General features: G+C 42.8%; 1 protein-coding gene across 3 annotated transcripts in view; it reads left to right on the plus strand.

Moving 5' to 3' along the window:
• The window catches only part of Unc79 (unc-79 homolog, NALCN channel complex subunit), a 233,189-nt gene that overhangs the window by 118,515 nt on the left and 101,211 nt on the right, over nucleotides 1-13,463 (plus strand). For all 3 annotated transcript variants that reach the window (XM_028781705.1, XM_028781702.1, XM_028781703.1), the window contains exons 15-19: nucleotides 3,953-4,143; nucleotides 4,692-4,815; nucleotides 6,374-6,514; nucleotides 8,613-8,834; nucleotides 12,397-12,624. In XM_028781705.1, coding sequence (XP_028637538.1) covers nucleotides 3,953-4,143; nucleotides 4,692-4,815; nucleotides 6,374-6,514; nucleotides 8,613-8,834; nucleotides 12,397-12,624 — 906 coding nt within the window. The remainder of the gene's footprint in view (nucleotides 1-3,952; nucleotides 4,144-4,691; nucleotides 4,816-6,373; nucleotides 6,515-8,612; nucleotides 8,835-12,396; nucleotides 12,625-13,463) is intronic.

Consider the following 13,463-nt stretch of genomic DNA (forward strand, 5'->3'; position numbering starts at 1 on the left):
GGAGGCTCAGAATCAGGTTTGGGCAGTAATACATGATTTTTTTTTCCCAAAGTATTTTCTAGGTTTTATTTTTATTTGTATTTTTTTTTCTTTTAAAAAGACATTGAGGCAATTTTCAGTTTAAAACTGGGCTAATATGAGATATTTGAGGATAAATCAGACTACAGACCATAGGCAGGAATGTCTGTGACTCCAGGATTCAGAAACTGAGCAGTTACGGAGCTAGGAGATGGGCCTCTTTTCTTTGGTGCCACCTACTGACTCCTTCATAAAATTTCATCTTTACATGCTGGGCAGTTTTGAGTTGCTGGAACAGGAAGCGTTTGCATGCTTCCTGTTATTTTTCTTAGAGTGGTAGAAGACCAGTCTGATATGATTCTGAGGGATGAGAAGTTATGTCGTTAGTAAAACCTCTCCTTTCCCAAAGTGGGTCCGACAAGGTAGCCAATGATAAATTAATTAGAACAGAAGGTTTATTGATGAGAATAACAAAGGATGATGAATTACTCCCGGAACAGTTAGAGACTTAAGGTTTCCATACCAAGCTCAGCATGGCTTTGGGTTTTTGAAGCTAAGAACAAGAAGTGACTTTCTGTACAATGGGTGGATTCTCCAGAGTGTCTCCGTACACTCTTTCTGGAGTGGTAAACAGATCTGCATTTTCAAGTTCATCTGCTTTAGGCAGAGATGACAAGTTCAGACACACTTTGGTTTTTGTTTGTTTGTTTGTGTTTTGTTTTAGCCCAAGCATTTTTAAGTTAAAATGGTTTCTTAGCAATCTGGAATTTGAGTGTCTTTCCATATCTCTTTCTCTATGATCTCTGTTGAAATTTTACCTGTAACAAAGATGCCAGGAGGACTGTGTGCAGAGGTGCTTCCATCAGAACTTTCGAAATAAGGAGCTCGCAAAGTGGAAAGAATGAGCCTGAGGAAATAGAGCAGAGATCCATGGTTGGGTAGATCACAGATCTTGTTTCTGAGGCTGAGGAGCCTGGAGTGGAGATTTCTAGACGTTAGTGAAGTAAAGATCACAGCGACTCTGGTTTCCCATAGGCATCATGAATGTCGTGGGTATTTGGTGAATTACCTGAGGGGCTTGAACAGCTGTGGGTGAGCCCTTTGAAGTTTAAGTCATCCAGCTTCAGTGTGCAAGCCTTGGGGGCAATACTACCCAAAACTAAAAAAAAAAAAAAAAATCATTTGTTTATTGCACGGTGGGGGAGGGATGTGCATGCCCTGGCATACGTGTGGAAGTCCAAGGGCAGCTGGTTGTAGTCCATTCTCTCCTCTTTTTACCATGTTGGTCTGGGAGATGGAACTCAGGTCATTAGGCATGGCAGCAGACACCTTTATCTGCTGAGTCATCTCCTCAGCCTAAGACTACCCAACCTTATAAGAATCTGGACAAATGAATTTTGTTCTCTGTTGATGCTAGGCCAGGAGGGTGGGAGACGACAACTTAGAGACAGATCATGGATGGCTAAGTGGTAAGAGTTTCTGCCACACAAGCATGAATATCTAAGTTCAAATCACTAGAGCCCACACGAAAAGCTGCATGTGGCCATGTCTGCCACATGTCATCCCAGTACTGGGTCTGGGCAGGGGATACAAGAGATGTCTAGGGTTCTCTGGCCAACATCCTTGCACCAGGTTCAGTGAGAGACCCCATCTAAGGAGTAAGGCAGAGAAGGGTGCCTGACATCCTCCTCTGGGATGCACACTATATACACCTGTACAAACCATACAGGCTTTCATGTTCACACATTATACACAAAGGAAAAGTTAGAAACAGTAACTAATGACAAAATTGGCAAAGTGGCAGTTGCATCTTGTTCAAAAGAATGGGGGTTGGGGGGTTGATTCACCTGAAGACATGTTACAGAGATGGGCAGAGTAAGGATTCCTTGGTGAGAAAATATATGTATCCTTCCCAGAGCTCTCTCTTAATGCAACTGTTTATTGATCCTCTACTAAAGAAATAAAAATTTAAAAAGAAAAAGGTTTCCACACTTTATGTTACAAGTCAACTCTTTATTAATTTTATTCTAGTAAGTAGAATATAGAATATAGGCTTATATTTTTCAAAACCTACTTTAATAAGGCCCATCACTTACCAGAGGCAGTGGAATGGAAAAATTAATAGGGCAAAAAAAAGGAGGATGTGGACCTGTTTAGAAATAGTTCTCTAGTGCAAATCCTATCTGCATTGTTAGGGTACGAGCAGTTCAGTTCATACGAATCAGCAGTGGTAGCTCCATCTACCCGAAAACACCATGAACCAGCAAGAGCAGTGCAAGCACCATTCCAGCAACCACCGGTTCAATCCACGAGAAACCATGAGGGTCTGCCAATAGGCCTGAGCGAGAAGAAGCAGCAAGAAGCTGCTGGAACACCATCAGAAGTTCTTTGATGTGTTTCTCTCTACAAAGTCATAGCAAATGATCACCAAAGAAGACAAGGCGAACCAATGCCAGTGTTGTCAGTAAAGACCAGCGTCAGTACCGAAGGAAGACCAACATGGGTGGCAAGGTGAACCAATGCCACACTGCATTGTCCACTGCCTGTTGGGTTATATTTATACCCTTTCCAAACATCATGTCTTCTCTCAATGGTCTGCTCTAGCAAAACGTCACATGCCCCTTTTCCAGGCAGCTTCCAGAAAAAAAAAAAATCTGTTCTCAGCAAAACATCCACCCACGTGTCTGCTTCAGCAGAGACATCCTTTCATAAGACAGTTTCCAGAAAAAGATTACAAGACACAACTGAGTCTCTAAATAAACAAGAAATTTATAATTCAATAAAATCTTTAATGCCAGGCTTAAAACAACTGAAACTTATAAATTAATAAGCTGTATTAATTATTTTTTTAAAGATCGTTTTTTTCTTTTTCTGGTGTTGAGGATTGAACCTAAAACATCATGCGTGCTAGCCAAGGGCTCGATTGCTGAATTATACCCCTGACCCCTTCAAATGCATCTTTTTTTATTCATGGATTTAACTACATTAGAATGCCTTTTTTTTTAATGGTCATGGTAGAATATGAGGAATTGAGAAAAATGGCATTCTGTACCACTGTGCTGTCCATAAAGGAAAGTCTGCAGTACAGTGAGTGGCAGGAGGAAGCATGCCTCTCTGCAGACAGGAGCAATAGCATACTAATCCAGCTTTGGAAAGAGTAGTTTTCATTGTTGCTCATCACAGTAGGACTAGAGCTTTGGAATTACAACTCACACAGGCTTCAGAAGTCCATTCCAGAATACTTCAGATCCAGTTCGTACCTTCCTGTAACTCTGTTTTCTTTTTATTATGGAGCTTAGCGAAAAGTTCTCCAAAAAAGAAACACAAATGGCCAGCAAACACTTTTAAAAGTATTTAACAACCTCAGTCATTATGGAAATGCGGATTCAAACCTTTTTAAGAATTGGTGGTGATGGCACATGCCCTTAATTTCAGCACTCAAGACAGGTGTTTCTTTGTGAGTTCAAGGCCAGTCTGGTCTATAGAGCAAGTCCCAAGACAGCCAGAGCTATACGGAGAAACCTTACCTCTAACCCACAACTCTCTCGATCCCCTCTCCCCCAGTTCAGTCTCACACCAGTCAGAATGGCTATCATCAGGAACGACAACAAATGCTGCCATGGATGTGGGGGAGGGGGCCCTTGTGTTCTGTTGGTGGGATTGGGAGTTAATGCAGCCTCTTTGGAATTCTGTCTGGAGGTTTCTCAAAAGCTAGAAATAGATTTACCATATGACCCAGCTGTATCACTACTGGGCATTTCCAGAAAGGACTCAATATCTTCCCACAGAGGTACTTCTGTGTTCACTGATGGGTCATATTGGTGACTTTGATTCTCATACATCTGTGACTCAGTCTTGTAGTAGGTCTGTTTCCGTCTATGAAGTCCTTGAATATAGCTGTAAGCAGTATGACTTGTTCTTTTGCCCTTGTCAGGTTGGTGGATACTGGGACAAGTCCTGTAGCACAGTGACTCAGTTAAAGGAAGGTCTCAACAGGATCCTCTGCCTGATCCCTTACAACGTCATCAGCCAGTCTGTGTGGGAGTGCATTATGCCTGAGTGGCTGGAAGCCATCCGGACAGAAGTCCCTGATAACCAGTTAAAGGAATTCAGGGAAGTATTAAGGTGGGTAAGTAGTTTAATGAAGTCACTAGTTGTAGTGATATCTAAGACTCATGGACATGTACTGCCAGCCAGGCACTCTGCAAAGCATCTTATATAATTTTTATGCTAACCATCCTGTAGAGCAAGGCGAAGTGTTCAGATGAGCCGCTGCCAGAAACTGAGCTAAGATGGTTCGAATCTATTCAGAAAAGGACTTGTTCTCATGGAGTAATAAATGTATAGCCTTCGCTTGGTTTATTTTCAAGTGTGGTTGATGGGGAATGTTGGGAAAGCATAACAGGAAATGTCTTTAGATGCTGGAGTGGTTCCTTCCATTAAGCCTCAGATGGGATGAATATTAATGTTTTTACAACTCTACAATCATTTCTATTTAATGATGGACACTCTCCTCTTAAAGTAACAAAACACTCAAGTGCCCGGTGAGAACACAAGGTAACTGATCTAAAGGCCTTAGCTCTCTGAGGTCATAGTTAGAAATACTTTGGTGTCACCAGTAGTCTTTGGTGTGTGCCCATTGGTCACTTAACTTCTGTTGCTCTGCTTTCCAGCAAAATGTTTGACATAGAGCTGTGTCCCCTGCCGTTTTCAATGGAAGAGATGTTTGGCTTTATTAGCTGTCGGTTTACAGGCTATCCTTCCACTGTGCAGGAGCAGGCGCTACTCTGGCTTCACGTAAGTGACCGATGCCACTGTTTTGACCTGTCCTCTAGTCACCAATCTTCAGGCACCTAGGAGAAGGGAGGGGGGAGTTTTTGCAGAGACTCCCAAAGCTTTTTGCTTGTGAAAGTTTGCTGCAGACTAATGTCACACGCGTGGAGATAAGTGGTTAGATTTCAGATACGTGCAGCAGTAGGGGTAGTGAGTGGATATAAATGTGTTTGGTAACAATACCGAATTCAGAGGGCCTTGGGCCTTGCATTTGACCTGGGCTCAGAGAAATCACCTTTACTTGGGGAAAATGAGAGTTACTCATGGACAGAGTGGTTCATGGGGTCCCCTCCGCCTGGGATGACCTTCTCTTTTGTCACCATCAGTGAGGACAAGCTCAGTCTTCTAAAGCCTGCCTCACAAATGACCTCTCCTCAAGTTTTCTCGGTACCCCCAGATCCTCATGCCACCCTGTAGCATCTGACAGTTTCTCTTAAATAGATTTTTGTTTTATTTTGTTTTTTTCTTTTTTTCTGTATTTTTTGTTTGTTTGTTTGTTTTAGTTTTCCTTCTGCTTACAAACCCCTCACGTTCAGGGACCACATCCTATTTTTAACTTTACAGCCCTCCCCCGCCCCAGCCTTTCCTCCTAGCATTTAGACACACATTTTATTTAGTGAATGCTCAGTTTAAAAAAAAAAAGTGAAATTGAATACCTACCACGAAGTTTAGACAGTTTCATAAAATGAGGACAAATTTAATGTCTAATTATGATTACGGATGCTTTTTTTAAAAAAAAGTTTGGTTTTTGTGGTGCTGGGGATCGAACTCAGGGCCTTCTGCATTGCTCTGAAGGCAGAGGCTGCAAATGAAGGTATCAAAGTACTGGCCTAGCCACTGAAGAGAGCGGACAAGAGAGGGCTCAAAACTCACTCGTGATGATTAGCTGTGGAAACACTTGCAAATCTCTTGTAAGCCACTTGATAACGACTAGGTTAGAAACTATCTTTTCTCAGTCTTTCTTCCTTCAAGCCACTGGCAATGGGAGGAATGGAACAAGTAATCAAACCCAGTGAAAGTGGTGATTGAGTGCAGAAAGCCCTGAGGAAAGTTCTCAGAGGAGCGGAGAGTGGGTTTGTTCTGTTTGAAGAAAGGAAGCATGGACCTCCAGAAAGTTCACGGGCGGTGAGGTATATCTGTCCCAAGAAGATGTGAGCTTGTACCAGAGAGCCAGACAACATGCAGCATTCAGTCAGAGCAGGACTGGGCTGTAGCCAGTACCACAGATGCTGTTAGCTGACGGAAACAGTTCCATGTGTGTGTATAGACAGGAGCGTGGCATTAAGGAGGATGGTGGAAAGGACACAGCTTAGTGGGCAGTGGGGAGGAGAAATGGAAATTTCAAAGGGAACTGATTTCCTTGGTGTGAATAATTGAAATCATATGTGTTCTATGTGCATGCGAAATGTCCTTACTTTCATGACATAACTGTCACAACATTAGAGAACGTATTATAATTAGCTTTCTGAGTTTGAAAATTTACTTTTTTTGGGTGGGGGGTGTTATGTGCTTTTCCCTTCAGGTGTTATCGGAGTTAGACATCACGGTCCCACTGCAACTCTTGATAAGTATGTTTTCTGACGGTGTTAATTCTGTCAAAGAGTTGGCAAATCAAAGAAAATCAAGAGCCAATGAACTGGCAGGGAACCTCACGTCTCGAAGGGTAATTATTGCCATGACAGTTCTTGTCCTACTTGTTAAGGTTTGGGAAACCTCTGCCAGCTAGGAGGCTGGCCTTGAAAGAAGCATCATTAGAAATCTCTTTGGGAAGATTATATCGTGTTCCATTTCATTAATCTTTTAATTATATTAAATAAGAAAGCATTTGCAAAAGATAGACTTGATGTAGCCTCTAATCAGTAAGCTACTGTTCTTGTCGTCTTCTTCTTCTTCTTCTTCTTCTTCTTCTTCTTCTTCTTCTTCTTCTTCTTCTTCTTCTTCTTCTTCCTCCTCCTCTTCCTCCTCCTCCTCCTCTTCCTCCTCCTTCCACCCCCTCCTCCTCCTCCTCCTCCTCCTCCTCCTCCTCCTCCTCCTCCTCCTCCTCCTCCTCCTTCTTCTTTTTAAATTTAATTTGCCCTCTGTTACCATTGAGAGAACAAGAGAGTAATTCTTTAGCTTACATTTTTCCTCTGGGCACAGGGTATCCTCCTGGTAACCAGGGATTTTCTTTAGCTCCTTCCCTTTGAAGGAAGAGTGGGGAAACTTGCTGTTGTTTTTGCTATCATGTTTCTGGGAGACACAGTGAACTGGTGGAGACTTTAGGTGATACAGAGTCTGTGAATCAGCAGAGGACTTTTTATTGCATCTTTGTGGGTGAAAAAGTGTGTAAAATCGGTTGGTGGGCTTTATAACGTGCCCATGGATGACCTGAAGACGTTTCTGTAGGTGAAGGGATGTTCTCAGACCATGAGCAGTTCTTGAGAGGTAAAAGATCTCAATGCTCTGCCTGGCAGGCCTGTCTCCAGAACATTCCCATAGCTCTTCCACTTACATCTGGGGATCAGAAACCCTAAGGAGCCCATGGGATCATTGCTTGCCTGTCTGATAGGCATCAGTGGCCCACCTTGTTTTCTTCCTTTTGCAGCTCAAAAGTTGTATAACAAACTTAGGTTGTATGATACTTTATTCTGTGTAGTGTTCACAGTGAACAATATCACAGACTTATAAGAACCCATTATCCTCAGTTTTACAATTGCTTAACCTTAGATCCAAGACAGTGACGCTGTCAACACGTATTCTGATTCATAACGGGTGATCTTTCTTACCTGGAACTGTAATATTTGCGATGCTTCTTGGTTACTAGAATGGTCCTTAGGAGATAAGATAGAAGTTGAGCATGATACACAGACGTGCCAGAGAGGGCTCTACCACAGAGTTTTATCACTGACAGTAACACGGGGAGGTTTCAGTGGGAATTCTGTGGGCAGAGTTATGAATACTGTTAAAAGCCCAAGGACACTGAAGTTTCCACAGTGAGTGACAGCTCAGTCAGAAGCCACTGTCCCTGCAGGGCTGAAGGATAAAGAACTCTAGCAGCCTCCCTGAGCTGGATCCACTAGGGGGCTGACAGAGGTGGCCCTAGAGTGATGGCTTCAGATGCACCGCAGAGCAGGCAGAGGTGGCAAGAAGTGTCCCTACTCTTGCCTCTGCAGCCCTGGTGTTCTTATGGTGCCTGCCATTGACTGAACCCACCTGGATAACAAGCAACAAAGGAGCCAAGATGAGAGACAGTGGAGAGCAGAATAGCAAAGCCCGTTGAGGGGCTTGGGTGGGCACACGGGAGAGAGCCAGTGCAGTAGGTCCATTGTATCGTTTCTCATGGAAGTTTGATCATTGTCATCCCAGAGGCCATTCTAAAACCCTTCCAACCTAGAGATATACATTTATAATTCTAGATCTACATTTATAATTCTAGCAGTTAGCTTAAAATATTTTACTTGATAATGTCTCCTTTTCATCTTGTTTTCGGTACTACCAGCCACTGAGGTTTATTATGTCAGCATCTGATGGGATGTGATAGCAGACACCTCCGTTGCTCATTTCCGGATAGCTAAGAGGAAAATGTGGCTGTTTCCTACCTTGTTTACATATTTTGTTGGGTTATATCAGGTCAAGTACAAATACCCAGGGGAAGCTGGTCCCACAACAGGAAATGCCTTCCCTGGGGTTCTCAGATACCGCAGAGAGAGGCCTCAGACACTTAGAGAGCCTTTGGAACCATCATGAGGTCATTTTGCATTTGCTGTTGTGTTTTCTTCCAGGTGAGTGTCGCCTCTGACCCTGGTCGACGAGGTCAGCACAATACGTTGAGTCCGTTTCATAGCCCTTTCCAGAGTCCGTTCCGGAGCCCCATGCGTAGTCCGTTCCGTAGCCCCTTCAAGAACTTTGGGCACCCAGGAGGAAGGACCATTGATTTTGATTGCGAAGACGATGACATGAATCTAAATTGTTTTATCCTCATGTTTGACCTTCTCCTAAAGCAGGTAGCGGAAGCATGAGATTCCTTTAGTTCACAGGTGGGGCATACGGGGACCCCAGCTGAGTGAGCCTGTCGGGTGGGGTGGGTGGGTCTCTTTGCTCTCACTGGCAAGAGCACCATGACTTAAGACTTTTGCCAACTCCTTGGGAATCTCCTAAGGAGTCTGAAACGAGACTGTGACCATCTGCAGTGTCGTTGATGTGTGAAAATGGACCTGAATTTTAGAAATATTGTTCTGGTTGAATAAATTGGATGAAAGAACTGGTTAACGCTCTTGTTGGGGAGACCATGTCATGCTTTTGTTGTGATGGGGGTAATTTAGGTGTGTTTAATGAACTGACTTCTGAAGGGAACTTTAAAAGTTGAAAAGGCTCTGATAAGGGAAACATGTCCTTATAATTTAAAATTTTGAAATTACTTTGGATTTACAGAAAGTTGCCAGTAGAGTCCAGAGAATCCTTAAACACTCTGCTCTCCATTTTTTCAGATGTCTATGACCCCTGTTCTGAGAGTAAGTTGTAAATATGTTATCTATCTCTATGCACTTCAGAGTGTATAGTTGTAAAGATGCGATTACCTATTTCTATACACTTTATAGTACATATTTATATTACACTTTCTTATGTAGCCACAGTTGTCAAAATATAGTTGTCAAAATCAGAAAGCATCATTTAACTTATGGAAATTTTTATTTTAGAATTAGTGTAAGCATCATATTTATAGCCAAAGAAAAGATAAACTTAGCTTAATTTAATTTTTTTAATTTTTATTTGTTCGTTTGTTTTTGTTTGTGTATATGTGTGTTTGTGTATATAGGAGTTTTGCCTGCATGTGTGTTTGTGCACCATGGGCATGCCTGGTTCCCATGGAGACCAAAATGGGGCATTAGATTCCCTGGGACTGGAGTTACAGATGGTTCTGAGCCACCCTGTATTGGGATTTAAACCTGGGTCCTCTGGAAGAGCAGCCAGTGCTCTTAACTACCAAGCCATCTCTCTAGTCCCCCTAACCTGTTTTTGATTTTAGAATAATCCAAGGTTACTTAATGTAATTATTTGTCCTAGTTTCTAGTCTGTCTGTCTGTCTGTCTGTCTGTATCTCTCTCTCTCTGAAACATGATCTAACTACATGGCTCTGTTTGGCTTAGTACTCATTATGTAGAGCAGGGTAACCTTGAACTTGCAGCAATCCTCCTGTCTCATTCTCTGAAGTGTTGGCTTTACAGACAGACGCCATTGTGCTTGTTGAGATGTGTGCCTTTTTCATTCCTGGGAAGCTGCTGATTGTTCTTAGGGCTTCTCATACAACTAGGCAGGTGCTGCATCACTGAAATGTGTCACCAGCCCTTCAGTCATTATTCTAGAACAGTCCCTTAGTCACTGTGTAGAACACTCCTTCAGTCACTGTGTAGAACAGTCCCTCAGTCACTGTGTAGAACAGACCCTCAGTCATTTTCATACCCTTTCTTGTTGCTTTTTTTTTTTGAGCTTTTAGTCCAGTTATTTTGTAAAGTATATTTCGAAGTTAGATTTATTTTTTATGAATTGATTTGAGTCATACATTTCTTTTTGGGCAGGAAGCTCACACTGTGATATTCTATCTTCTCTAGTTATTGTGTCAAGAGGCAGGGGCTGGAGAGATGGCTCAGCACTTAGGGCACTTGCTGCTTTTCCAGAGGACCTGATCAGCTCCTGGCACCCACATTAGCCTGATAATAACTGCTTGTTGTAATCAGCTGTTGGGGTCCCAGCGCCCTCTTGTGGGCTCCAGGAACACCTGTACTCACACTGTATGCCCCACCCCTGGCATGTATATACACATAATTAAACACTTAAAAAAAACCCCTCATATCAAGAGGCACAGGATAGAGTTACTGGAGGCATACAGTTGGCTAATGTGATCTCTGCCAGTTTCTCTACTAGAAAGTATGATGCATTGTACATGCCCAAGCCCCCAGGCTCAGCCCCTGCAGATCCAACCCCAACCAAAGACACAGACAGTTGGGAAAGATCATTGCATCTTTTCTGAACATGTACAGACTTATCTTCTCCTCACATAAACCGTGCAATGTAACAACTGTTTATACAACAGTCCTATTGTATTAGGTGTTACAAATAACAGATGATTCACAGCATGGGAGAGGTACATATACGTGTCATTTATAGATACTACTGTATACAAATCCTGTATCATTTCATATAAGAGACTTGAACACCCACAAATTTTGGTGTTCCATCTCCTTAAGATGCCAAGGGAGGGCTCCACTTTAGCCTCTGTAATTAGTATGTAGCCTGCATGATTTCTTTTCTTATCAGACTCCCAACTATGGACTTTAGTTGGTTTCAGTTGGAGCCAACTGATGGATGGCTCACGCCTCAATCACTTACTATTACAAGGGCTGACAAATTACAGTATTTCAAGTCTATCATTTTGTCTGAACTTGCTGCTGTGTAGTGTCCCACAAGAGGAACTCTTGTTCCTTCTCTACTGCTGTGTGTTCGTCCCCTGGCCATCCCGGTGCCTATAGATTCATATAATTGGCTGCTATGATTATTTTATTCTGATGCTCAGGCTGCTCCATGTTTGACTAGTGGGAACTCCTTTAAGCTGACTCTGGTTCTTTTTTGTTTATTTATATTTTGAGACAGGGTCTCTCTCTCTCTCTCTCTCTCTCTCTCTCTCTCTCTCTGTTTTTTTTTTTTAAAGATTCATTTTATTTTATGTATAGGAGTACACTGTAGTTATCTTCTGACACACCAGAGAGAGGGCATCAGATTCCATTACAAATGGTTGTGAGCCACTATGTGGTTGCTGGGAATTGAACTCAGGGCTTCTGGGAGAATAGTCAGTGCTCTTAAATCGCTGAGCCATCTCTCCAGCCCCCAGACAGGGTCATTCTTATGTAGCCTTGGCTTTCCTAATTTATTCTGCAGGCCAGGCAGCCCCTCAAACTTACAGAGATCTGTTAGCCTCTTCTTCCCGAGTGGTGGAATTAAAGGCATGAGCCACCATTGTCTGGCCTGGCTCTATGTTCTTCTAACATGTCCACACTTTTCTCTTTCTTTCTCATTTGTGGGACTGGGACTCGAACCCCAGGCCTTGCACATATGGAGGCATTTACTCTACCACTGTGCTACATCCCCAGTCTTCCACACTCCTTTAAAATAGCTCCTTAATTTCTGACAGCATGAGATTTTTCCAGACCCTCGTTTTCTCAACTCTGAGATTAGCCACTTCTCCCAGGAATAGTACTTAGAAACCAAGATCTGGACAGTAGGTGAGACAATATGTTTTAAATGTGTAAAATCACACAGAGTGATGTTTTAAAACATATCCTTTAATGTCTCGTGATTTTAAGGATAATCCGTACTTTGTCTTGTATTGACATTATTTTTAGACAGATGCTAGAAAGGAGTGTGTCTTCGTGACTTTTAAGCCTATACTGTTTCAAAATAATTTAGTTACTGACAAGTACCATGGCAAGGCAATGCTGGACGAAGGACCGAACTTTTCTTCCTTTTCTTCCTTCCTCTCTCCTTCTCTATGTTCTTTTTTGTGTCTTTCAGATGGAGTTACAAGATGACGGCATCACGATGGGTTTAGAGCACAGTTTGTCCAAGGACATTATTTCTATCATAAACAATGTCTTCCAGGCCCCTTGGGGGGGCTCCCACAGCTGCCAGAAGGACAAAAAGGCGACGGAGTGTAGCCTGTGTCAGTCTAGCATCCTCTGCTACCAACTTGCCTGTGAACTCCTGGAGAGACTAGCTCCCAAGGAAGAGAGCCGGCTGGTGGTAAGCAGCTGAAGAAATGAGATGACTCGTGACTGACAAAGCCAGTGTAGTGTGTGTGTGCATGTGTGTGTCTGTGTGTTTGTGTGTGTGTCTGTTTGTGTGTGTCTGTGTGTTTGTGTCTCTGTGTGTCTGTGTATATGTATGTGTGTGTCTATGTGTGCACAACTGTGTGTGTGTTTGTGTGTCTGTTTGTGTGTCTGTGTGTCTGTGTGTATGTATGTCTGTGTGTACATCTCTCTGTGTGTTTGTGTGTCTCTGTGTGTGTGTGTCTGTGTGTGTTTGTGTCTCTGTGTATGTCTCTATGTGTGTATCTGTGTGTGTCTGTGTATCTGTGTCTGTGTGTGTCTGTGTGTGTGTCTGTGTATGTGTCTGTGTGTGTGTTTGTGAGTATGTATGTGCGTGTGTCTGTGTGTGTACATCTGTGTGTGTATGTCTCTGTGTGTGTGTGTCTGTGACTGTGTGTGTATCTCTGTGTGTGTCTATGTGCGTGTGTCTGTGTGTGTACATCTCTGTGTGTGTGTCTGTGTTTGTGTGTGTCTGTGTCTCTGTGTGTGTCTGTATCTCTGTGTGTATGTCTGTGTGTGTGTGTCTGTGTGTGTCTGTGTGTGTGTCTGTGTGTGTCTGTGTGTGTCTGTGTCTGTGAGTCTGTGAGTCTGTGTGTCTGTGTGTGTCTGTATGTGTCTGTGTGTCTGTGTGTGTATGTCTGTGTGTATGCCTGTGTTTGTGTGTGTGTCTCTGTGTATGTATATGTGTGTGTATATGTATGTGTATATGTGTGTGCTTGCATTTGTGTGTGTATGTATGTGTGTCTGTGTGTGTGTCTGTGAGTCTGTGTGTCT

Source organism: Grammomys surdaster, unplaced genomic scaffold (assembly GCF_004785775.1).
Source record: "Grammomys surdaster isolate TR1022 unplaced genomic scaffold, NIH_TR_1.0 516, whole genome shotgun sequence".
NCBI lineage: Eukaryota > Metazoa > Chordata > Mammalia > Rodentia > Muridae > Grammomys > Grammomys surdaster.